Raw genomic sequence first — 26,756 nt, forward strand, 5'->3', positions numbered from 1 at the left:
CGTCAAACACCATTCAAGCAACTAAAACGCTCCGCATCCAGCGTGCCTTTCACCCGGGATCTGACAGCAAAGCTCAATGCAAATGTGCTTATAAGGTAAGAATTAAAACCATACTTGATATATTATTCATCGCAAATATTTAGACTTGTAAAAAAATAAGTGCTAACTTAAGTGCATAAATATTCATAATTGTATATGTGTACATTTACTTTATTTAACATGTTTCTCAATTCTCTCATATTAGAGAAATCATGTTCCCTCTAAGTTTCTTTCCATACAGTACTATTAAACATTTTATAATGTTTTGAGGTCACTGATGTTCTTTGACAGTCTTTTTTTTTTTTTTTTTTTTGCTCTTGCAGGATCTTTTACACTCGCTCTCTGGCAGTTGGATTTAATTAAAATGGGACTATTTGATGCTCTTAGAGATTTTAGTTTATTAACATGGCTAAGAGAAGAGCGACAGTCTCGGAGGCTGATTCTCCTGATCGTTTTCATTGCTTTGCTGTTGGACAACATGCTGTTGACGGTGGTCGGTAAGTGCTACTGTTCACACCTGTTACATGTGCAGGCACATATGATGCCGAGAGCACAAATCCCTAAAGGCGACCAATGATAAACTGTGCATGCATACACGGCTTATATACATAAAATGCATTTTTATGATAAAACATGATGCTGTCATAACAGAAAATAAAGGTAATATTCACAAAACCTACCATTTCATATATTCACAGCCTATTTTCAGATGTGATATATTTTGCATTATGTATGCTTTATAACAATGTGAATTCAAACGAAATGCGTGTAAATAATTAATAGGGCGGGTCTTTTTAAATAAAATTATCATTGGAAAAAAATTATTTGGAAATGAATTTTAAAGTAGTTTTCCACTAATTTAAATCAATTGTTTGATTCAATTATTTCTAAAACTGTATTTGCTCGAAAAAAACATGCATTAAAAGTTAAATGATTAATCTGCTTAATACTAGCATAGTAAATAAATTACCTTTACCCCTAATTAAATACCTGTTTCCCCGTGTAAACTAAATTGTCAGCTGTTCTGGTGGCTGCAGTTGATCTGAATTAAAGTATCATGTCCTAAAACTCTGCCAGAGCTCCGTCCGCACTAAACTGTCTTTGTTTGTTCTCACGTCCGTGAGCCAAGAAACGGCCACGGTAATTAAGCTGGAAATAATACACACGATGAATATGGCCTGTGTGTACATACAGATGGAACCAGGCGAAAACTGAACCTGTCGTTGAATGAAGAGGCTTTTGAGCGTTATCGCACACGGTGTCCCTGTGGGTTATTTACGCATGATAATGTCAAACGCATCTAAAAAAACCCAATTGTTCACGAGAAAGGTCAAATGTGGCCTTACACAGCTAGATAAATCTTTGAACTTTAGTTTCTCTGGAAAATGATTAGTAAACAGTGTTTATAGGTGTCTAAAATTGATTCGTGAGTTTCTGAATATTATATTTAAGAGTAGAACATAGCTGTGAAACCTCAAGTATTGTAGGATATAACTTAAGACAAATATGACCCTAGACCAGTCATAAGGGTGAGATTTAAAATTAAGATGAATAAATAAGCTTTCCATTGATGTATGGTTTGTTAGGATAGGACAATATTTGGCAGAGATACAACTATTTGAAAATCTAAAATCTGAGGGTGCAAAAAAATCTAAATATTAAGAAAACTGCCTTTATCAAATGAAGTTCTTGGCAATGCATATTACTAATCAAAAATTACATTGTTATATATTTATGGTAGGGAATTTACTAAATATCTTTATCAAAAATGATTACTTAATATCCTAATGGTTTTTGGCATAAAAGAAAAATCGATAATTTTGGCCCATACACTGTATTTTTGGCTATTGCTACAAATATACCCGTGCTACTTAAGACTGGTTTTGTGATCCAGGATCACAAATGATATCACTATCTCTTCTCTTTTCTCTCTGCAGTGCCTATTATTCCAAGCTACCTGTACACAGTGGACGATGAGGCTGCTCAGTCGGTCCGGAATCACTCTGTGTCTCCTCTTTCCCCATCTGGCACCTTTCAGAGCATTGTGTCTCTGTACGATAACACAACACGCCTAACCGGCTTCAGCCCACAGATGAGCACGGCTCGCCCGATGACCCCGGCTCCTACTTCTGTGACACTCCCTCCAAATAAGTCTGACTGCCCCAAAGCAAATGACCAGCTTCTGAATGAGAATGTGAAAGTGGGTCTGTTGTTTGCATCTAAAGCAACAGTACAGCTCATTACTAACCCCTTCATAGGGCCCCTAACTAACAGGTGGGTTGGTAAAGTCAGACGTTTAACTTTGAAAGTACACCAACTAGCATTTCTCTCAAAAGGAGCATGAGATTGCATATGTTTGTGTGTGTAAATGGAGTGTAAGTAAGGTGAATATTGCAGTGCAATTCTCTTTCTGCGTCTGGTGAGTGATCAGCAATAGTGTGGTCACTCGTGCATGTGCCGTCACCCCTCTACGTGCACAATATTGGCCAGGCAAGTTTAATTCAGCACCGCTGCATTGAACAGATCCCACTAGAGCGTGTATATATATAACATCTTAATTTTACTTATGAACAATGCCAGCACTGCAAGTTCAATGTTTGTGGTCAAATGCAAGTTAACTCCCTGATTCTTTTTTTTTTCATAATTGCAGAATAGGATACCAGATCCCGATGTTTGCTGGTTTCTGCATCATGTTTGTGTCAACCCTAAGTGAGTACATAAAGCATAATTTCTCATTTCTAAGAATCTTTATGGAAATGTGTGGAGAAGATGCCATATTTTTATACAATGTAATATTTTAAATAATGACAACTAGCTGCAAACGATCTGTTGTGTGTATTTCTATGATAAATATATGTACTTTTTCTGTGTTTTTCTTTGTCTGTGTGAAGTGTTTGCGTTTTCATCAAGCTACACATTGCTGTTTTTGGCCAGATCTCTACAAGGTGTCGGCTCTTCCTGTTCTTCTGTGGCGGGTAACAGATTTTGTGCAACCTTACGTTACAATACAAAAGGATACTGTCAAAAGCTAAAATGTAATGCTTTATTGTACCTTTTTAGTGCAACGTTTGCAAACCTGAGTGCACTAAAACGCATTTGACTTTGATGTTCTTAGAACTCTACATGCATAAAGCTACTGTAATGTTAATGGTGTTTCAGATGCTTGTGTAAAATACACCCTGTTCCTAGTCAAAGATGTGTACAGCCTTGGATCTAGACTTTAAAACTGGCTCTTGAAACACTCTGATTAGTTATTTCATTGTAAAAATCATATTTTATAGAGTTTTTTGCTATATTGCTAGAATTTAAAGGGCTGATATTGTCAGGACTCACATTTGTCTTAATCTTTTGAAAAGAATGCAAAATTACATGTACACCCCAAAAGAAGCATAAAATATTTTTGTCATACTGATGAATGCTAAAAAAGCTAGAGAAATCGTAAATATATTATTGCACAATATTGCACAAAATAATAATATAAGCAGACATAAACTACCAGTTTTTTAAGAAGTCTCTTTCTGCTCACCAAGCTTGCATTTATTTGATCCAAAGTACAGCAAAAACTGTAAATTCTGAAATATTTTTGCTATTTAAAATAACTGTTTTCTATTTGAATATATTTTAAAATGCAATTGATCAATTTAATTTATTAATTTATTTATTTGTAATAAGTGACCAAAGCTAAATTTTTAGCATCATTATGCCAGTCTTAACTGTCACATGATCCTTTAGAAATCATTCTAATGCTGATTTGCTGTTCAAGAAACATTTCTACTATTATTATTATCAATATAATATCAAAACAGTTGTTTACAAAATTTTAGGATTCTTTGATGAATAGAAAGATCCCAAGATCAGCATTTATTCAAAAATAAAAAGCTTTTGTAACATTATACACTATACAATTGAAAAGCTTGGAGTCAGTATAATCTTTTTGGTAAGAAATGATAGAAATTAATACTAGGAGTAGCTAGGATGCTTTAAATTAATCAGAAGTGATAATAAAGACATTTAGATTTTTGCTTAATATAATAATAATAATAAATGTTTTTTGAGCAGCAAATCAAAAAATTAGAATGATTTCTGAAGGATCATGTGACTAGAGTAATGATGCTAAAAATTCAGCTTTGAAATCAGTGAAATAAATTACATTTTAAAATATATTCAAATAGAAAACAGTTATTTTAAATAGTAAAAATATTTCAAAATGTTACTGTTTTGCTGTACTTTGGATCAAATAAATGCAGGCTTGGTGAGCAGAAGAGACTTAAAACATAAAAAATCTCACAGTCGACTTTTGACTGGTAGTGTACTAATGTCTAATACAGACGACATACAACAAAAAACCTTTACCCTCTGAAACTAACTATTTCTTTGTATAATTATGCAGGTATGGGGATGCTGGCAAGTGTTTACACAGATGATGAGGAAAGAGGAAATGCTATAGGAATTGCCCTTGGAGGACTAGCCATGGGAGTTTTGGGTGTGTACTGTATGTTTAAAATGTTTTTGATCTGCAAAACTTGGTTTGCACAGGTACAAACCCATACCGAGCAAAGAAAGAACATTATGTTGGGGGGTTATGCTTTTGCATTAAGTGGCTTGGAGTTTAAGGTTTAGAGGTAACTTTAAGTGGCATGTTCAAAGCCCAAGAGCAGTGGTCAGAAGAAATGCCCTGAGTAGGGCCTCAACCTAGTGCTTCCCGTTAATGATATCATGGTTTAACCACTGTAGCAGGATGTTTAATCCTTGATAGTCTATTATTTTATTCATAATGGGAAGTAAAGCATAACAAAATTCTGATCCACTGGATAAGAGCTATCATGCTCTTAAATGTGATTACATGTTGTTGTCGTCATTAAAGCGCACAAATACTGCACTTGTTAATCAAGTAAAGAGCAGAAAAAATGGAGCACAATAATTTCAATCAAAACCTATAAAACTGTATTCATCTGGATGGTTTCAGCCTTGAAATGGGTTTACACTTTATTGTTTTACTGTGGTTTTGTAACCTTGGTTGTGTAAACTGTTCTGCAGGGCAATAAGTATTGGATTTGTGGGTTGTGTTAATTCAAAGCATATTGGCAACGTCAAGAGTTTTCAAAGTAAAGGTACTTTAAGGTGCATTAGTATGCAGTTTACTGTATATACTGTGTGTGTTGTGCAGTTGGCCCTCCGTTTGGCAGCGTCATGTATGAGTTTGTCGGTAAGACGGCTCCTTTCCTTATCCTGGCTGTGCTGGCAGTGCTTGATGGAGGTGAGTTCATCAATCTCTGTTCTTTAAGCTTCCCAACGTTTTTCCAATCAAACAATGAGATTGATAGAAATGTGGAATTGAATGCTGGTGACAGAAATCCATTATAACTGAATTTCTGATGCTAAGCAATATTGGCTTCACATCTGATGTGTTTTTTCTCATTTTCATGAGCAGCTCTGCAGCTGTTTGTGCTTCAGCCTTCTAAGGTTGAACCAGAGGTGAGTACAGTACCTTCTTTCCTAACGGTTTGTTTTCCAACACTAGTTTTGGGGGTTAGTAGTCATGTATTGCATTAGATAAACACTCACCTACACTGTTAAAAAAAGGTGCTTCAAAAGGTTCTTCACAGTGATGCCATAGAAGAACGATTTTTGGTTCCACAAAGAACCATTCAGTCAAAGGTTCTTTAAAGAAACATCTCTTTCCTACCTTTTTATAATCTGAAGAACCTTCTTTCGCCACAAAGAACTTCTTCTATGGCATCGTGAAGCACCTTTATTTTTAAGAGTCAAGCTCTGCAATTGAAAGGATTTGTGTGAGCATTTTGACAAAGAATGTGTGAATGCTTGGGCTTTATAGCTCCACTGTTATTTACAATGATATTTGGGATTTAAAATGTCTTTTTCTTTGGGCTAATATCCTGAGTAAGAGGCTTACTATGACCTAGCACATCCTATTAATCATGATTTGGCCTCTTTTTTTGCAATTGTTTTGCTCATTTTTGATTTTGTAATTGTACCTTAATGGGAAAATATAAATTTAACAATGAATCTTTGCTTGGTATTCCTCTTGTGGGCAAAAACTGGGAGAAGCAGCTTTAGGAATGATGTGTGTTTCATACTATGATTGGTCTATTCTTATCAGTAACAGGACTAGAATGATTTGCAAGGGGAGTTTGCGTTTCTCACACTGGGTATTTTTAAATCTCAGTATGTATTTGGGATTGAAAATATGTTATATGGATTACAGTGCAGATTGTAGTGCACGTTGATAGCAATGTCTGTAGAGGGACAGTGTATTTGAAATAATGCTTTGGTTTGTGTCACAGTAATAGGAAGTGTACAGTGGAGTGGCTGATCCAATCAAAGCATGTCTGACTTTGATCAATGGGGTTGATGGGTATCAGTTATTACGGAGACCCCAAGTGCCCCTACAGACAGTGTGTATACTTGAGTTTGGGTGATTTTGAGATTTCGTCATCTTTCATGAGCAATGAAGCAATTAACCCACTATTTTCCAGCAATAACTAAACTTAAAAAGAAATCTAAAGGGAATCTAAAGGGTTTTAAAACTGTGACATCATGCTCAACATGCAGAGGCCATATTTTTCTCTGCATTTTGGACTTCTGAGGCTACGTTTACATGACAACAATGTAGTGAAAAACAGAAATGAGTTTTTCACTACACTTTAAAGAGTTTCATGTAAACACGACAATGTTTTTCAAAATGATTTACGTTTACGCATATCTGCAAAAACTGCCAAAAACGCAGTATTATGTATTCCAGGCCAGTAGTTGACGTGCTGTTTGTTCGCATTTTCAATCCCCAAAACGCTGTTGTCGTGTAAACTAACTGGCAAAACGCATAAAAAGTTTCCTGTTTTTGGCTGAAAACGTTGTCGTGTAAATAGCTCCTGAGATGGCGTCAACAGTTTCAGCCAAAAACGTGAATCTTTGAAAATGATAATGCGCATGTGTATGCCGCATTCAAGTCCTCCTGGGACGTTCGTACTTAGGAGTTGACATCTCTGCTTGAACGTCAGGTCCCTTTAAGGCAAGTCATTTTACTCGGCGGCCATCTTTGAAACGCCTTTCGGGCATGCAAGTGCAGTTCCTATATTTGAATGGGGAAACATAACACTCTCCAAAATGGTTCACTAAGCTTACGTTTAAATTTCATATTTGAAATTACTAGTGAAATCTGACAACAACTGCCTCATAATTGTTGTTTTTAATGCCTAAATAGCATTAAAAAAGACTTATTTTGTCAGGCTAGAGCAGCCAGTGCACAGTCATGAGTGTGAGAGATTGCGAATGCTGCCTGTTTTTATAGGAACCAGAGCTTCTAACTGCAGCTGCAGTGACGCAGTGACTTTACTCAATCAATCAACGATTGATTCTTTCATTTAGAAGGTGGGGCTTATTCGCCATATTGGGTGTTGAACTTTTTCCCATTCATAAGTATAAGGAGTGCACAGTCTTCCTATTTATAAAGTCTTTGGTTCAATCACTTTGGTCAGAACAAGATGGCGATTTAACTTTTCTACATAAAAGTCAACAATTTTTTTTAAATCTACAAAATGATGAAAAGAATGTCCGTCATTGTTTTTATCCAATTTATGAAGGTGATCATTATATATTCTATGCTAATTATACAATAATATAATATTTTGTATTTTAACTTACATAGTTTTACAAAAAAAAAAAAAATCATTTTATTCATTTCAACAAATTGTCCGTCAATATAGATTCTTCATCTACTCTTTCACATGTTTTTTTTACTGACATGCCCTCAACTCGAAAACTCTGGGCTTAAAGAAAATTTTGAGATTCCCACTCGTAATAATGACTTTGTGGCTGTGTTCATGTGCGTTCAACTCGTAAATACAGTGTATCCGACATGACCTGAATGCACCAGTACATGTTAGGTATGTAGACATTAGAGTGCGGATCGGGCCGCATTTTTCTGTCTGAGCCCTGCCCGCGTCCGACAGAGCAGTAACCGAACCCGACCCGACAGGCATTAAGATATTTATGTCCGAGCCCGATCCCAGCCCGACACTTTCTCATACTAATGACACATGCACTTTTTGTGTGGAAAGCCCGCTTTTATTAAGCAACTGTAGGAAGGCGTTCGGAAATGTCAACAGATGAGCGCATCAGTGCACACGGGGCAAAAAGCGCTGTTATAACACAGGTGCACTATAGCGCTGATGTGACCGAGCCCGACCCGAACCCGAGCTTCCTTTCTAAATATCTGTCCGAACCCGGCCCGGCCCGTCGGGTTCCGTCGGGTACCGTTGGGCTCGGCTCGGGTATCCATCCTCTAATACAGTGATTCTCAACTCCAGTCCTCGAGGCCCACTGCTCTGCACATTTTGTGTGTCTCCTTCATTTAACACACCTGATTTAGATCATCAGCTCATTAGGAGAAAGATCCATGAACTGAACTGAGTGTGTCAGATTCAGAAACATACAAAATGTGCAGAGCAGTGGGCCTTGAGGACTGGAGTTGAGAACCACTGCTCTAATAGACATGCACAAAACGTTTCGATTTTAAAGGCAAGCGCAAACAGTGCGCCAACTGCTGGCCTGGCATACGTAATACAGCATTTTTGCCAGTTTTCACTGGCAAAAACGTGAATCGTTTTGAAAATGTTGTGTATACATGAAACTTTTTAAAAATGCAAGAGAAAAACTACATCATTGTCATAATGGATAAAATGGATAAATTTGAAAATGCAGTTTTTTCGTTTTAAAACACAGAAATTTTGCTACGGTTACACCTGTCGTTTACACTATTAAAAAAATACTTTCAAAAATGCGGCAGACCCTATTTTAGTTTGAAAGCTCCGGGTTGTGTTTTAGGCCTTGTTTACGCTAGTGTGTTTTCATTTTAAAATAGCATTTAAAAAAGACAATGATCCTCGTCTATACTAGTGTTTTCACTGCGTTTCAGAAACAATTTCCGTCCACACTACACAACTGAAAATGTATGTCACATGACCTGCAGGCACACAATGAGCATGATGTTATTGTCTACACCGTCATCAAGGATAATAAATGTGGGTAGCCATGCCATCATTTTCAAAAGTTTCTGTTTTGGTCTGTTTACACTGAAACACAACCCTGGAGTCGCTAACTAAAACAGGGTCTGCAACGTTTTCGAAAGTCTGTTTGTGAAAGTCAAAATGCGGGAGTAGTGTAAACGACAGGCATAACCATAGCAAAGGTTATACGTTTTAAAATGTAAACACACTAGTGTAAACATAGCCTAAGAAAAAAAAATTCTTTTAAAAACTGTTCACAAAAAGGTTCTTTGGGAAAACAAATATGATTCTTCTCTGGCCTAACTGGAAAAAAAAGGTTCTCAGTTGGATCTTTATTTTTGTATATTGTTAGTAAAAGAGTAATAAAGTCAAGTGAGTCTAGCATTTTTTAAGACAGCAACACAAATTTTTGAATATTTTGAAAGATTTAATATACACTAACTACGAAACGCTCTCATATGATTAAAGGAGAACTCCGGTGTGATATTGACCTAAAGTGTATTGAATCATGATACTGAGTGTGAACGTACCTTGCATATTTCATCTCGGTTTGTGTCCAGCTGTCCGAAATCTGGGGTCAGTTAGCCGATGCTCACAACAGCTTGTCAATGAAAGTCAATCGGGCATCGAAGGAGCCATGTAAATAAATCACTGTTTTACGCCATTTACGAGGCACAAAGTAGCTCCACACTTCATCGGTAGACTTCCTAGGGCCCTGACATTTAAAACGAGACATTGAGAACTCAGAAAAAGCACCGGTAGTTTATTTACAAGAAGATTTATACAGACATCTTCCACCAGGAACAGAGCAGTCGCCGCCATCTTAAATGTAGTCACGATAAGTCGAGTGTCGAGCACGAAGGAAACTACAACCTGATACGTTGATAACCTGATAAATTCATTGGTGCTCCACACTCGATTTATCGTGACTACATTTAAGATGGCGGCGACTGCTCTGTTCCTGGTGGAAGATGTCTGTATAAATCTTCTTGTAAATAAACTACCGGTGCTTTTTCTGAGTTCTCAATGTCTCGTTTTAAATGTCAGGGCCCTAGGAAGTCTACCGATGAAGTGTGGAGCTACTTTGTGCCTCGTAAATGGCTTAAAACAGTGATTTATTTACATGGCTCCTTCGATGCCCGATTGACTTTCATTGACAACCTGTTGTGAGCATCGGCTAACTGACCCCAGATTTCGGACAGCTGGACACAAACCGAGATGAAATATGCAAGGTACGTTCACACTCGGTATCATGATTCAATACATTTTAGGTCAATATCACACCGGAGTTCTCCTTTAAGTATGTGACATAAAGATGATATTTTCAACAGAACTGAATGACATTGGTTAAAAGGTTAGTTTCTTTTGTCATCATACCACAGTTAAGACCAGAAGGTGATGGACCTGTCATCTCAAATAAGTAATCAATTAAATCAATAATGTTTGGACATCAGGACGTAGTTATGCCCAGTCAGATCCTTCATTCAGAAGCCACCAGTCCTAGAGTGTCAATATTCAACAGGATTATGGGAAAGAATGGCAGCGAGTGACAACTAATTGTTTGGGGGCTGTGTCCTTCAATAAGACCATTCACAGAATTAATTAACCTGGTTAGGCAGTGCGTAGGCAATGTGACAGGGTGTTTTGAGTGGAATGACATGTCCGCAGAGGAGCAGTATGTGCAGTGAAGTGGAGTAAAGAAACGCTGATTTAATGAGGGTGGGGGGTGGGGGGTGGCGTTGCGCTGGTGGGGGGTGATTGTCAGTCATTGCCTGGTGACTGCTCCAAAAAAAAAAACAAAAAAAAAAAAAACAGCCCCTTAAAAGAGATCGTCAGTACGGCCATTTCTTTACAATGAGGAATGCACATACGTCTTGGTACTAGATGTCAAAGACTGACATGGAACAATAAAAATTGTTAAATAAAGTCGTTATCTTTGTTTTCTTTGTGTACAAAAAGTATTCTTATATAGTTCAGGTCAAAAGTTTACATCCCCCTTTCAGAATCTGCAAAATGTTATTTTACCAAAATAAGAGGAATCATACAAAACCCATGTTATTGTTTATTTAGTTCTGACCTGAATAAGATATTTCACATAAAAGACGTTTACATATAGTCCACAAGAGAAAAAATTCGTTGAATTTATAAAAATGACCCTGTTCAAAAGTTTACACCCCAAAGATTCTTAATACTGTGTTGTTACCTGAATGATCCACAGCTGTTTTTTTGTTTAGTGATAGTTGTTCATGAGTCCCTTGTTTGTCCTGAACAGTTAAACTGCCTGCTGTTCTTCAGAAAAATCTTTTAGGTCCCACAAATTCTTTGGTTTTCTAGCATTTTTGTGTATTTGAACCCTTTCCAACAATGACTGTATGATTTTGAGATCCATCTTTTTTACACTGAGGACAACTGAGGGACTCATATGCAACTATTACAGAAGATTTAAATGGTCACTGATGCTCCAGAGGGAAAAACAATGCATTAAGAGCTGGGGGGTGAAAACTTTTGAACAGAATGGAGATGTGCAAGTTTTTCTTATTTTACCTAAATATCATATTTTTAAATTTAGTACTGCCCTTTAGTGGCTACAGAAGATACTTACATGTTTCCCAGAAGACAAATTAAGTTAAATGTACCCTGATATTCAAATTCAAATAGTTTTCACCCCTGGCTCTTAATGCATGGTTTTTCCTTCTGGAGCATCAGTGAGCGTTTAAACACTCTGTAATACTTGCATATGAGTCTCTCAGTTGTCCTCAGTGTGAAAAGATGGATCTCAAAATCATATAGTCATTGTTGAAAAGTGTTCAAATACACAAAAATGCTGGAAAACCAAAGAATTTGTTGGACCTGAAAGATTTTTCTGAAGAACAGCGGACAGTTTAACTGTTCATGACAAACAAAAAAAATTATGTCTTTACTAATTTTCTAGGCCTTGATCGTGTTAGTTGCGTTGCTGTCTATGCAGGGTCAGAAAGCTCTCGGATTTAATCAAAAAATATCTTAATTTGGGTTCCAAAGATTAACAAAGGTTTTATGGGTTTGGAACAACATGACAGAAATGTAATGACAGAATTTTCATTTTTGGGTGAACTAGCCCTTTAACTAATATGCTTTACCTTGCTATTGGCAAAACAGTCATACCTAAAGAGTTTCTGAAATCTTTCGGTCCCTTCAAGAAATGTAGCTTAGACATTTCCACTAGAGATGCCACAATTCCCACATCAATATGGACAGTTAAGTCTGGTATATTTTGTTACTCACAAAGTTGACTGTGATCTTTTTTCATTGATCGCTTAGAGGTGTCATAAAGGGAACAGACTGCGTACGGGGCATTATATATATATTGTTTCGTCTGGCTCTCAAGGAGCCCATCTCCATGGGAACCGCTGTGGTGACTAGCGTGAGATTTTTCAAATAGAATTATACGCCCTGACGTACATCCCTTTAGAAAAACATGCCTGACCTGAGTGACGCCAAGATTGCTAATGGAATTAAATTATTATATTCCAATATATAAAGCAAACATGTCAAATTTGGCTTTAATTAGGAGAAAAAAACGTTCAGAATGTTGTGCCATTCACTTCAGATATAGCAAAAATCTACTAATCGTTTCTTTTAATTTTCCCCATAGGAATAAATGGATGACTATGCTATCCGGGTTTTGTTTGCTTTGACACTATATAGTATACAGATACAGTCAAACCAAACATTATTCATTATAATTTTTTTTACTAGTAGGTACAGGACACTATAGTTCATTTATGAAAAGTGGATTAGCAAAATGAAGTAAACTGTGACATATTATACCCAAAAATTCTTCATACACCGGACTACCAATAAAATTAATAAAAAATTTGGGAGCAAAAATTTGAGTTCTTGAGTCATATTTTATTACCATTTTCTAAACTACAGCAAATAAACTGTGATAATGTGAGAAATGTTGAAGGTGTCTGTATAAATTTTGGTTTGACTGTACGTTTTTGACTGGCAAGGGCCTTATTGCTGTTGTTTTCCCACAGTAACACTGATGTTCAGGGTACATTGTTTGCAATTTCAGTAAACTAAAAACTTTATAATAATGAACTCATGTTTTAATTTTTTTTTTCCCAGAGCCAAAAAGGAACTTCACTAATTACCCTCATGAAGGATCCATACATCCTCATCGCAGCAGGTCTGACCAGTACAAAAAAATAAACCGGATTATCTTTTATATATTGTGAATGTTTTAGATAAGAATGTATTCGGAAATTGTGTGTTTTTGAATACATGTAATGAAAGAAACCAATGGTTTAGTCAATTACTAGTCAATTATGTGTGACACTAGGTGATGTAAGAGGGTCATCTTTCAGTGAGAGAAGACTAAGAAAGTGTCAAGTGTGTGTGCATGTGAGAAAGAGAGAGAGAGTGAAGTGGTCAAGAAACACATCTGTGTTTGTCTCTGCCTCCCCTCCTCTCCAATTACAGTGGCCTGAGTGCACGGGCAAGATGATGCTGTTTATTATATCTTAGGAAGGAAAAGAATGGGCGCTGAGGGAGGGGGGAGAGATGGACAGAAAGAGAATTCTTCAGAGGATGAATCCACTTACCCTCCTCATTTTCTTTTTCAGGTTCCATTTGTTTTGCTAACATGGCCATTGCTATGCTGGAGCCAGCTCTGCCCATCTGGATGATGGAGACTATGTGCCCCCGGAAATGGCAGCTAGGTTGGAGAATGTGCTTCTTGTTAATGTGCACACTTACACGTTTCTTCAATTCAGTCTTTCAGAAAAACTGTTACTGTGGGCAAGATAGAAAATAGGTCCAAATTTACAGTAAAATGTGGACAAAGTGAAAGAAACAGCAAATAAAGCCGAATTTTTTTATTAGTATATTAATTAAATTAGGGACACAAGCTAAAGACAGTGAATATCAATAAAAATGTCCAGGTTGTAATTTAGAGCAAAATAAATAAAAAAACATTTTACAATAAGGTTCTATTAGTTAATGTATTAATTAACATGTCAACAAACAATGAGCAATAGATTTATTACAGTATTTATTAACCTTTGTTAATGTTAGTTAATACAAATACAGTAGTTAATTGTTAGTTCATGTTAGTTCAATTTTTAATAAATAACTATTTAATAAATAGTTAATAAATAAAATATATTATTTGTTGTTTAATAAAATTATTTACTTTAATTTGATCTTTTTGTTGTAATTTGTAAAGTGTTACTGGGAAAAAATGGCATGAAGAAAAAATAGTTATTAGAAAATATATATTAATAATAAAAAATATATATATATCAACTATTTATATATTAACTATTTAATAAATAGTTATAGAATAAAATATATCATTTGTTGTTTAATAAAAAATATTTTAATTTACCTTTTTTTGTAAATTGTACCATTTTTAGTAAACATCAAATTAGCATTTGTTTTACATAATTTATGGTGGTTTTAATTATTATAAATTGATTGTGCCTAAACTGGACAGTTATTATTATTGTATTAATGAGAATGAGATTTTTTTGTCATGACAACAATTTTCTTAATTAAAAAAAAAAAAAGGTAAAAACAAAAATATTTACATATATCATTTTTATTACTATTATTTTAATATTATTTTTACATTATTTTATTATATACAGTCAAACCACAATTTATTCAGACAACTTCAACGTTTCTCACATTATGATAAACTATGTTTATTCAGTTTAGAACATGGTAATAAAATATGACAAGAAAAAATGAAGATAATCACAAATGAATTACGGTCAAACCAGAATTTATTTAGACACCTTCAAAATTTCTCACATTATCACAGTTTATTCACTATAATTTAAAAATTGGTAGTAAAATATGACAAACTCAAGAGTTAAACTGTGTCGGAACAAATTCATCTTGATAATGTCAGATAACTTTGATAGAAAGGTATGTAACTAAACATAGTCAGGTCGAAGTGTGAAATCAAATTTTTGGTTCCAAATTCGATCAATTCTACTGGTAGTCCACTGTAAAAGAACTATGGTGTCCTGCACCCACAAGTAAAAAAATATCAAAAAATAAATTTGTGAGGGGAGCAAATGACAAATTTCTGTCCACAGATTCACACACTTTGCTAATGATAATTTGTGAGTGAAGGGTTTATCTGCCAGATATATTTCCACATACTTCCAGAATTGTATAAATAAAAAAGCATTAAAGCAGTAACTCTTGTTCTCCATAGAGAACACTAAACACTCCAGACTGTAAAACACAATTTAAACAGTTAGTGTCTTCTGGGTTTCTCCATGGTTTTCCTTCTGTTTACAAAGCTTTGACAGATAATAAAGAGAAAGAGAGAGAAAGGAAAGCAGAGAAACAGGGAGAGTGAGGGCGGGAAAGGGAGTGTCTTTGGTCTGGCAGGATATTGAGGTGTCATTGGCAGGCAAAGGAAAGCAAGAGAGCTAATGAAAGAGAAGGAGCGGGAGAATGAGAGAAGCAGCTTCATAACAGCGTCTGTGAGACGAACAGCAGCTTTGAGATCAAACTGATATTGTGTCGTCTTATCTAAGCTCTCCCCTCTCTCTCTCTCTCTCTCTCTCTCTGTCTCTCCTCTCTCCTTTTAGGGATTGCGTTCGTGCCAGCCAGCATCTCATATCTAATAGGGACCAACATCTTTGCCGTTTTGGCTCACAAAATGGGGAGGTAGGAGAGGGAAATTAATGTGTTTTTTTTCCCCTACTTCTCTTGCCTTATCTTCCTCCGCTTCGCTATCAGCTTCCTCTGTTTTGAAACAGCTCTAAATGAGTTTCTGTCGCCAGGTTTTGTAATTGTGTTTTTAAAAAATCAGCCTCAGCATGCTGTTTATTTGTTTGCTTATACTATACACACTACTTATAATGAACTATAAGCACTTGCAAAAGGCATATACATGTTAGGGTCCAAAATTAACTCTGTCACACCTGCCAAAGCCTTTATGTATAATGCATTATAAAAGCAGCTTTAATGCAATTATGCCTTGTAATGCACCTTATAATGCATTGTACAATCTCATGAATAATTGTAACCATAGTTAACACATTATAACACTTATTTGAAAACCTGTTGAATTTGAAGATCAGGGTTTCAAATTTTACTTATTTTGTCTTCTGAATGTAACCATCTTCTGTAACCTCCAAAGGGTAGTACTAAATTAAAAAATATGATATTTAGGCAAAATAAGAAAAATGTACACATCTCCATTCTGGTCAAAAGTTTACTTAGTGCATGTTTTTTTTTTCCCTTCTGGAGCATCAGTGAGCGATTCAACCTTCTGTAGTAGTTGCATATGAGTCCCACAGTTGTCCTCAGTGTTAATAGATGGATCTAAAAATCATACAGTCATTGTTGGAAAGGGTTCAAATACACAAAAAATCCAAAGAATTTGTGATCCCATTTATGAACATTTTGGAGATTCTGAAAGGGGAATGTAAACTTTTGACCTCAACTGTAGATAGATAGATATACATTATACTAACATTGTTATTCATGTTAAAAATCAGTTGTGCTGCTTAAAATTTTTGTGGAGACGGTGATCTTTTTTTTTTTTTTTTTTTTAGAATTTTTTAAATAGAAAGACATTTTAAAAATAAATCTGTCACATTATATAAAAATGTATTTACTATCATTTTTAAAACTATCAATTCAATGGATCCTCCTTTCTGATCTTTCTGACCCTAAGCTTCTGAGTGTTAGATATACTTCTCTGGATCACTTCCATCAGCCATTTAGGGTCAAATTATCATTTTATACAATTCAACTTATAGGCTATTCATTATGTTACAGTTTCTAAGTTACAGGCCAAACATTTATTACTTGGCACTTTCAGTGTTAATTTTGGACCCTGGATGTATGTCTGCATTTCCATGTCACATATGACATTCTCTTAAAAATGCCTGGAGATGTTTTCAAGAAAAGACAGGCATGTCTGGCAAAGCATTTGAACTGTCAGTGGAAAAACTCTGTGCCTTTAGATTTGCACTGTGACATTTTATGAACTTTATGTGTCTCTATTAAGACTAGTGCTGTTGTTCGAGCTATGTGATCTAGGTTTTGCTACTGAATGTCTTAGTCCCCCCAACCTCTACTTCAGAACAGCAGACATTTGTTGGCTTCATCTTCATTTATTTTCTCTCTCTCTCTCTCTGTAGATGGCTGTGCTCACTTATAGGGATGCTTCTGGTTGGAGTCAGCATTCTCTGTGTAAGTTTTTTAGACTAAATCCTTGTCAGGGATTACACACCTGTGAATATTTCAACACCTTATCTTTCTGTCATTTCAATACTACTGTGGTTCACAGACGCCTAAGATGTGTTGTGGGCCACTAGTGCGTTTAAGGGCTGGAAAGAAAGTTTATTTTGAAAGCTCTGACTCTTTTTGCCCTGGACATATCCTGCTTAGCAGGAAGACAGTCTGTTCTCTTATAGATGCTTATCGGATTAGACTGGAAAACAAGTTCAGATGCGAGTCAAGTACACATTTGGAATTTTGCTTATGGAAAAAAAACATCAGGGTTAAAAAGATTATGAAAAGGCAGTATTCTGTAATTGGTGTTTTCACATAATCAGCAATAATTAATAAGATATATATGCACCAGCTTCCTGTATTGAGCTCTTCTCGTTGTCCAACAGGTGCCTCTTGCAAAAGACATATATGGACTCATTGTGCCAAACTTTGGAGTTGGATTTGCAATTGGTGAGTTTGCTCCTTTATCTATATTAGAAGTTTTTTAATATTTCTGTACTATTTTAAAGGCACAATATGTAAGATTTTTGATTTAAATTTCCAAAAACCACTAGAACAGTGTTATATATTTTGCTGACTTGTGTACTTACATTATCCCAAATGTGTCAAAGAATGTTTAAATCCAGATCAATAAGCAATTTTATCTAGTGTAACCTGCCAATGACGTCATACACCCTTGATTTTCCAGTTTTATTTTGTAGCAAACACAAAAACCCTAAAGACACTTAATATGAATTTTATTAGACAGGTGACGAACGCACAGAGTAGCATTATAACTGAACTTAAAAACCTAAGCTCAGCAGCTGCCTTAAGTTTTTAAGTTAAATCAGCTTAAAACTACAAGTCATTTCATTCAAAATTAGTTGATTTAACTTGTGAGTTTAAATGACTTAAGTTGATTTAACTTAACATTTTAAGGCAGCTGTTAAACTTACGTTTTTAAGTTGAAACTGGTGAAAACTTTTTACAGATATGATAAAACAGTGCTGCTTTTTCCTACATACGCATGACCGGGAGAAGCGGTGGTCAACTGTGGCATAATAAAAGCTCCACTGCTTTTGAGTTGTGTTCAGTTCAGTTCAACACTCTTAAAAATAAAGGTTCCAAAGGAGTGTTTTTGCAGTGATGCCATAGAAGAACCATTTTTGGTTCCCCAAAGAACCTTTCAGTGAACAGTTCCTAAAAGAATCATTTTGAAGAACATTTAAAAAATCTAAAGAACCTTTTTTGACTATAAGAACCTTTTCTGCATTTGAAAGGTTCCATGGAAATTTTTAAGAGTGTAAAATTCATAAATAATTTAAACCTGACATGTAACAGACGTTGTGCTAATAATACTATATAATTTTTTTTTACAAAAATTCTGCAGGTATGGTGGACTCCTCCATGATGCCTATCATGGGTTACCTAGTAGACCTGAGGCACGTGTCCGTGTATGGTAGTGTGTACGCCATTGCTGACGTTGCCTTCTGCATGGGCTTCGCATTTGGTAATTTTTCCAATTCAAAAAAATTCAAAAAGGATTAGTTCCCTTACAGAATAAAACTTTCCTGATAATTTACTCACCCCCATGTCATCCAAGATGTTCATGTCTTTCTTTCTCCAGTTGCTAAGAAATAATTTTTTTTGAGGAAAGCCAGGATTCCAGGATTTTTCTCCATATAGTGGTCTTCAAAGAAACACTCCACTTTTTTTGGAAACAGGCTCATTCTCCAACTCCCCCCGAGTTAATAAGTTGAGTTTTACCGTTTTGAAATCCATTCAGCCGTTCTCCTGTTCTGGCGATATCACTTTTAGCATAGCTTAGCATAGATCATTGAATCCTATTAGACCAATAGCATCGCGTTCAAAAATGACCAACGAGTTTCCATATTTGTTGTATTTAAAACTTGACTCTTCTGTAGTTATATCGTGTACTAAGACCGGTGGAAATGCAAAGCTGCGAGTTTCTAGGCTGATAAGATTAGGAACTACACTTCCATTCCGGCGTAATAGTCAAGGAAGTTTGCTGCCGTAATATGGCCGAAGCAGGAGCAGTAATATCACGCAGCACATGTGCAAATGCTAAACTAGCTGGGAACTCATTTCTGATAATACTCCGCCTGCTTCAGCCTTATTACGGCAGCAAACTTCCTTGACTATTACGCCGGAATGGAAGTGTAGTTCCTAATCTTATCATCATTCACAACCTTGTTAACATGATTGCGTAATTCATGAGGTCGAGCTAGTTCAAGACAAGCATTTGTAGTTAAAAAGTATATAAATGTTTTTTATTGTTTGTTTGTTTTTCGAAAATTACTGATTGCTTTGCTAGATAAGACCTTTATTCCTCGGGTGTAGAGCCCTTTGAATCTGCATTGAAACTGCAATGGACCTTTAACCTGATGAAGTATACTATATGGAGTAAAATCCTGGAATGTTTTCCTCAAAAACCTTCATTTCTTTGCGACTGAAGAAAGAAAGACATGAACATCTTGGATGAGTAAATTAACAGAACATTTTTATTCTGGAAGTGAACTAATCCTTTAATTTTCATTAATTAAAATTTCTACTTGGAAGTGTTTAAGAGGAATGTGTAAGCAGCATTTAACACTTGTATGTGTTGTGTAGGTCCATCAGCTGGCGGAGCGATCGCACGGAGCATCGGTTTCCCCTGGCTCATGACCATCATTGGTGTAGTAGACATCCTGTTTGCTCCTCTCTGTTACCTCCTGCGAAATCCTCCCGCCAACGAGGAAAAGATGGTGAGACCCCACAATATGTCATTCATCAGTTCAACATACATCACACTCATTCCAGTCTACTCACTCTCAAACACAAATCTTAAAGCAGGGCTATAGCTCATATGCACATATTTACAATTTCAAGTAAATTTTCTTTTTATAATCCATTTTACTCAGTTTTTGTGCAAAACATATATTTAATGCGAAAAATTATAGGGACCTAAGTCATGTTAGAAATAACAGAGGAAGAACAAGTGTTTTTTTTTTTATAATAACATTCACCAAGCAATTTCAAAAAGGCCAGGAACCATATATAAAGTTATGATTTCATGGTGCCTTCAACATGGAGTTTTGATTTGTTATTTTTCCACTTTGATGCAAAAAAAAGGATGTATCCTGACTTGTATCCATATTCTCTTCATTATTATCATTATTATTTTTCCAGTAATAACCATATGTTCATTCTCCACCTGCCATTCACACAGGCTTTCCTTTTGATTTCAACTCTAACTTTAAGTCACTGACATGATAGAATATGACTGCAATAGGAAATTATATTACACAATGGATACAAATAAAAACTGCGCAGGATGCCCTTAAGCTAAGATCAAAGAGTGATGTTGATCTGAACAGACTCGTGCATTTGCCCTCAAATGCTGCGTGATCAAAGCCAAGCATCAGGGTCTTTCTTTCTCAAGAGGAGCACTACACTGTTCCTGAAGAGCACTAACGTGCACACGCACACAAGCCAGATCTGTACGCCTCTGTGCTTACACGCTCTTTATCAAAGCCTCATTCAATCTCAGTGCAATAAACCCACCGTCTCTCACTAGCAGTGGTGTACTGCGAAAGAGACCAGCCTCGCCCACAATTGATGATGTCACAAATGGTCACATCGGGTGCGAAATCGCAAAACAAGCCCTCGTGTTAAATGCTTTACTCTTTATTTGTCATTTTCTGAAATTAAAATTTCTGTCTGCAGCAGTAGATAATTTACTGATAATTTACTCACTCCCATGTAATCCAAGATGTTCATGTCTTTCCTTCTTCAGTCGAAAAGAAATTAAGGTTTTTAAAATAACATTCCAGGATTTTTCCCTATATAATGGACTTCAATGGTGGCCAATGGGTTGAAGGTCCATATTGCGGTTTCAACGCAGCTTCAAAGGGCTCTTCACAATCCCAGCCGAGAAATAAGGGTCTTACCTAGTGAAATGAACAATAATTTCCTAAAAAAAATAGAAATTTATATACTTTTTAACCACAAATGCTTGGACTAGCTCGACCTCGCATTGGAAAGGTCACGTGCATGTGAAGTAGGTGAAAGTACGACCCAGTGTTTACAAAGCAAACATGCAAAGAAAGTCAAACACTCTTTACAAAAAAAGGTAAAACAACGATGTTGGACAAGTTTTTTTTAAGTTTGCAGATGAAGAACTTACCACGCTTGACCTTTCCAACATGATAGTTAGCGCAAATTGAGCATTTGTGGTTAAAAAGTACATACATTTTTATTTTTTGTAGAAAACGACCAATCATTTTGCTTAATAAGACCCTTATTCTTCAGCTGCGATCATGTAGAACCCTTTACAGCTTCACTGAAGCTTCAGTTTGGACCTTCAACTTGTTGGCCACCATAAAAGTCCACTATATGGAGAAAAATCCTGGATAGTTTTCATTAAAAACCTTAATTTCTTTGCAACTGAAGACAGAAAGACATGGACATCTTGGATCTCATGGGGTTAAGTAAATTATCAGGAAATTTTTATTTTGGAAGTGAACTTCTTTCATTTATTTGTCACTGCTGGTCATTCATAACTCCAGGGGCCTCATTTATAAAGACTTGCGTAGAAACCATCCTTGATTTTATCTAAGAACTTTTCTGATTTGATCGTAAGAGCGATTCAGAGAAACGAACGTACACACGAAATCCATGCGTACGCCAGTCATTCGGTTATAAATCACAAATGATCGTGGAATTGTGTGCAGCTGAATGTTCCGCCGTCGAAACGCCCCTGCTTAATTAATTAACATATAAAATGAGCTCATTCCTAAAGCAAAAACTCTGTGACAATGGCAAGTAAAAAGGAGCGCAAGAAATCAAATTATAGTGAGGCTGAACTATCTGCAATACCAGGCATTACCACAAGGAAACGGTCGTACGCCAAGCTGGAATCTGACGTGGAGATAAGTACTTTTCCACGTCAAAGACGTTTTTTATAAATCTGTACTTTGACGTGGATTTGATCGTACGAACACTCTAAGATCAAATCAGTGCGTAAGAAAGTTTTATAAATGAGGCCCCAGGTCTACCGAGGATTATTAGCGTTGAAGATCGAAAATTCCACATTACATAAATGAGACAGAAGTGATTTTGTGATTTCCAATAGTTTTCTTCCTTTCTGTTTGTGCAAACAAACAAATCAATAATTAACATTGAAGCGTGTGAGGCATTGTTTCCTGCATTTATAATTCTTGTCTAAACATGTATGCTAAGTTTATGTAAACACAGTATATTTGCTTTGATGTGGTTTGTATGTGGAATAAGATCACTAGATAAAGTCCTGCACACCAGTGATGGTTTCTTATCTCTCTTGTCTTTTTCAGGCCATTCTGATGGACTCTAACTGCTCAATGAAGACCCGCTCCTACTCCACCCAGGGCTCCAGCTACCAAATGGGCGACGATTTTGATCCCGAGAGCCCTGAATAGTCCTCATCAAAGCCCTCGGCCATGTATGTCACCCAGAGTATCTATTTTGTTGTATGAAAGAGGAAAACAACAGACTTTAAAGAAAACCACAATGCTAATTTGTGCGAATGTCCCATATCTGTCCCACACCGTCCTGTGGTCGTGATGGTCATGTTCTTCTGAAACAAACCAAAGTTGTTCTCGTTGCTGTTTGTTCTCAATGTGGGAGGGGTGAAATATCTAACCAACAGCCTTATCGATATGGATAACATTTGTGTGCAATTCAAAATGCGGGATTTGAGAGAGGATTAAAGACATTAACTACAATTATATTCGGCATAATGTTCATATTTTCTTGTTCAAAAGTCAGACAGGGTGGTAAGACTTAATGGACAGATATGTAGTGGATATTTATCGTTTGTCTGTGGTGGTAGGAAAGTATGGTCTTCATATATGTATTTATCGGTCCTGTTGAAGTCTTTTCATAGGCGTAAACATCAGTGCATTCGAGTCAGATAAATGGATTATAACTCACCTTGAAATGGGCCTTAAAATGCTATTCGTATCATAATCAGTTCAAGCTACATCATATATATTAGAGAACAGCTGAAAAACATTTTAAGCAAATTAAAACTTGAACATTTGAGATCAATTTCTTCAAATCTGGTACTTTATTTGATTCCACTGCTGGAAGAAGTTTTAGTGTTTCTTTTTCATGAAAAAGCAAAAGGTCTGACAGCATCAGATAATCAAGCAGAATGTCAACAAGTCCTCCTGGCCCGTTTTGTTTGTGTGACTTGCGTGATGTCCGCTAAAAATGATGTACTGTACTATCAAAGATGAGCCACAGCTAAGTTTTTGATTATACATGGTGACAAACTGTTTCAGTTTAGTTAAATTTAAAAAAAAAAGTAATTTTTTGCTGTAAAGCATCTGGATACTTTAGGTACTTTAGATTATATTTTGCTTTTAAAGTGTATATAGTATATATATATATATATATTTATATATTTTAGTAAGTCCTTTGAATGTGCTGGAATGCTAATACGTTTATTTGTAAAGAATGCCTCAATACTAATCTTTCCCAGTTTTGACTTTTTGTTTTTCTGTTTTTTTTTTGCTTTTAGGAAATGTGTTATTGATCATATTTTAAAAACTGAACTGGCTGTGAAATGAAACATGGCCTTAAATTGACATTCTTAAATCCTAAAGCCATATTACAAAATGTTTAAGGTTTTATCAAGACTATAAATATTCATTTAGTTTATTTGTTTGTCCAAAGCAGTGAGCTTACTTATGAAGTCAGAAGTCTGTGCAGGTCTTTTTAATTTATTTGTATATTTATTTATTATTAAATAAAGATGCATTCTATGCCTTAAAATCAGACAACCTGCTGCAAACACCATTTAATGGCAAGTGTAGCTATAAATGTGTTTTTGAGAAACAGAATTCACAAACAGTCCTATTGTACACGGACCCTATCCACTTCATTTTTCCCGTTAGAGCGGACCCAGCCATTTGTAAATTATATGGGTTTGGCTTCTGGTCTCAAAACTCGTTTTGCAAATTAGTGTGTCTTACAATATTATTTTAATGTATTATCATAATTATGAACACACTGGTTTGTAGTGCAAACAGTTGTACAGTTTACTGCTCGTTTATTCTTCTCGTTATTTCACTATAGAGGATAATGAACCGGAAGTCTAGCCCATAAACTTACGCTGAATGACAGCTTAATCTAATATTAAAAACATGTCGAATTCCGATCGTTGGTTTATCAAGTAGATTATATCAGGCATATTCATTTATTGCAGGATACATCCCGGAAAATAAAGTCAGAGATTTGAAACACTGCATGTTTCCTCTGGAGCTACAATCAGTTTAACGCACCAGAACTACCCTTTGAGAAAAAATCATGTTAGCTCAGCTTTAAGTATCTGCACAACTGGAGGATGTTTGTGTTAGAACTGAGGAACAGTGCCCTGCTTCCAATCTGCTATCATTACAACTGCAGTTGTGGACAGAACAAATGTGGGTGAGTCAGCATACAAAATCGCCGGTGAAGCCGTGTCCAGACATGAGAGACGCGGTGCGTCGAGAGAAAATGCGGCGCAACGTATTTCTGACTTACTGACACAAAGTTAAATGACTTGCAACGGTCGCGTCCAGCGTGGACAGACTTTATCTGTCGCATCCGACGTAGACACGATGTGACGCTTCACAGGTTGGTTCCACTATGATCCAAAACAAGCTCCGATTTCCCTTACAATAATTAACCATGGTTTTATTATAGTAAACGTGTAGTAACCATGTTTTTTTTTGTCATATTGACCACAGTTTTACTACAAATACCATGGTTAAATTATGGTTAGTGTAGCAAAACCATGGTTAATTAGTGTTTGTGTAACCATGTTTTTTGGTTTTATGTGTAGTAAAGCCATGGTTAATTTTCATAAGGGTTTTAAGTGCAAACACAACTCCAAGGTATCTACGCAGGTTTAATCAGATTGGTAAATGTGCTGCCAGTGTTTGAGATGCAGCAGTGTCTTTTAACCTTGATGTTGTTTTTTAACCTGTTTACCCAGTTTAGAGTATTGTCATTTATTTTCGAATTGTTTTATCAGAAATTAGTGTATGTGCCAATGTCAGTGTGTGCCTTCAGACTGGTATGTCTTGTTTGTGTTAAACTATATCAACTAGCAGATTGGGTTGATGGTTTTATATCCAGTGTTTGGTCTGGTGGTTAGGTTTTACATCAGCTTTAGAGCTCTGAAGGTAATGTGTGTGTGTGACCGCAACAGAAAATAAATGTTTAAAAAGACACAAGGCTTGTTTTCCCAGAATGATCTTCATCATTTAGCAAAAAAAGAGACTTTACATGATTGACAAATCATTTTAGTTCATACAATGATGGTAAAGACTGCTTTATCCAATGAAAATCCAGTCGAGTCGAACTTTAATATGTTCTATTGATTTAAAAATGTGCTTTGCTTTACTCAATTGGACCAAGGTTTAAGAGTGTTATTTCCTGTTATTGATTCTGCAGTGTGGCAATCTTGTTAACGGTTTCACCGCTAACGAAATGCCACCTGCTCCCAATGTCTTATTAAAGGATTAGTTCACTTGCAGAATAAAACTTTCCTGATAATTTACTCACCCCTGTCATCCAAGATGTTCACGTCTTTTTCTTCATTCGAAAAGAAATTAAGGTTTTTGAGGAAAACATTCCACAATTTTTCTCCATTTGGTGGACTTCAGTGGTGGGCAGTGGGTTGAAGGTCCAAACTGCAGTTTTAATGCAGCTTCAAAGGGCTCTACATGATCTCTTATTTGCTAGATAAGGGTCTTATCTAGCAAAATGATCTTTCATTTAATAAAAATACAATATATATACTTTTTAACCACAAATGCTTATGTTTGCTCGAAATACCAACCCAGTGTTTACAAAGCTCATGTGCAAAGAAAGTCTAACGCCCAAAAAAGGTAAAACAATAATGTCGGACGTCTTTGAAGTTAGAGGAGAAAATGAGATTAAGTTTTTTTTACACTATTTTGAACAGAAGTACACAAACAAAGAACTGCACATGACCTCTTCAAAGTGATTATGCATCTGCATTAGGGATGTTAACCGATGACCGTTTGACCGGTGGTTGACCGTATCAACGTTAACCGGTCAAAGTTGTCGGTAGTCGGTTAAAAAAAAAAAAGTGCCGGTGCGTCTTTTACGCATTCTGAAGGTGCCTGTTTTATCCATTGGTTTTATCATGTTGCAGTCTAATAGGCAACATTCCGCATAAGATGGGCTTAGATTTGGAAATACATTACATCTACATTTCAGTGGTAACCGATAAGGTGATGATGATCATCATCTTTCTTTATTATGGTTAGCACTACCTCAACTAAAGCGGCGTCTCTTCGGAGCTGTCATTTTCTTAAATGAGCCGTGGCAATGTTTCAAATGAGCTTCTAACCTAAACAAACGCCTTTATTTTCAAAGCGATCACCTTGTACCCAAACCATTTGA

The 26,756-nt window shown here is 36.0% G+C and overlaps 1 protein-coding gene across 1 annotated transcript; it reads left to right on the forward strand.

Annotated features, from left to right (window-relative positions):
- Window positions 1-28: 28 nt before the first annotated feature.
- On the forward strand, window positions 29-25,519 carry slc18a2 (solute carrier family 18 member 2). Its single transcript, XM_073827012.1, has 16 exons — window positions 29-95; window positions 363-536; window positions 1,977-2,313; window positions 2,690-2,748; window positions 2,931-3,014; window positions 4,430-4,522; window positions 5,207-5,296; window positions 5,471-5,514; window positions 13,179-13,239; window positions 13,676-13,771; window positions 15,662-15,740; window positions 17,225-17,276; window positions 17,705-17,768; window positions 18,688-18,807; window positions 19,929-20,062; window positions 22,649-25,519. Exons 2-16 carry the CDS (start codon window positions 404-406, stop codon window positions 22,751-22,753), a joined length of 1,551 nt encoding a protein of 516 aa, XP_073683113.1. The 5' UTR covers window positions 29-95; window positions 363-403; the 3' UTR covers window positions 22,754-25,519.
- Window positions 25,520-26,756: the final 1,237 nt, after the last annotated feature.

This window comes from Garra rufa, chromosome 21 (genome assembly GCF_049309525.1).
Source record: "Garra rufa chromosome 21, GarRuf1.0, whole genome shotgun sequence".
NCBI lineage: Eukaryota > Metazoa > Chordata > Actinopteri > Cypriniformes > Cyprinidae > Garra > Garra rufa.

Bases quoted from the DNA above. Each gene is read 5' to 3' on its own strand.
- slc18a2 (XM_073827012.1), top strand. From the start codon at position 404: ATGGGACTATTTGATGCTCTTAGAGATTTTAGTTTATTAACATGGCTA. The intron at 13,240-13,675 runs GTCTGACCAGTA...TTTCTTTTTCAG, and splicing joins ATACATCCTCATCGCAGCAG to GTTCCATTTGTTTTGCTAAC. The intron at 17,277-17,704 runs GTAAGTTTTTTA...GTTGTCCAACAG, and splicing joins TTGGAGTCAGCATTCTCTGT to GTGCCTCTTGCAAAAGACAT.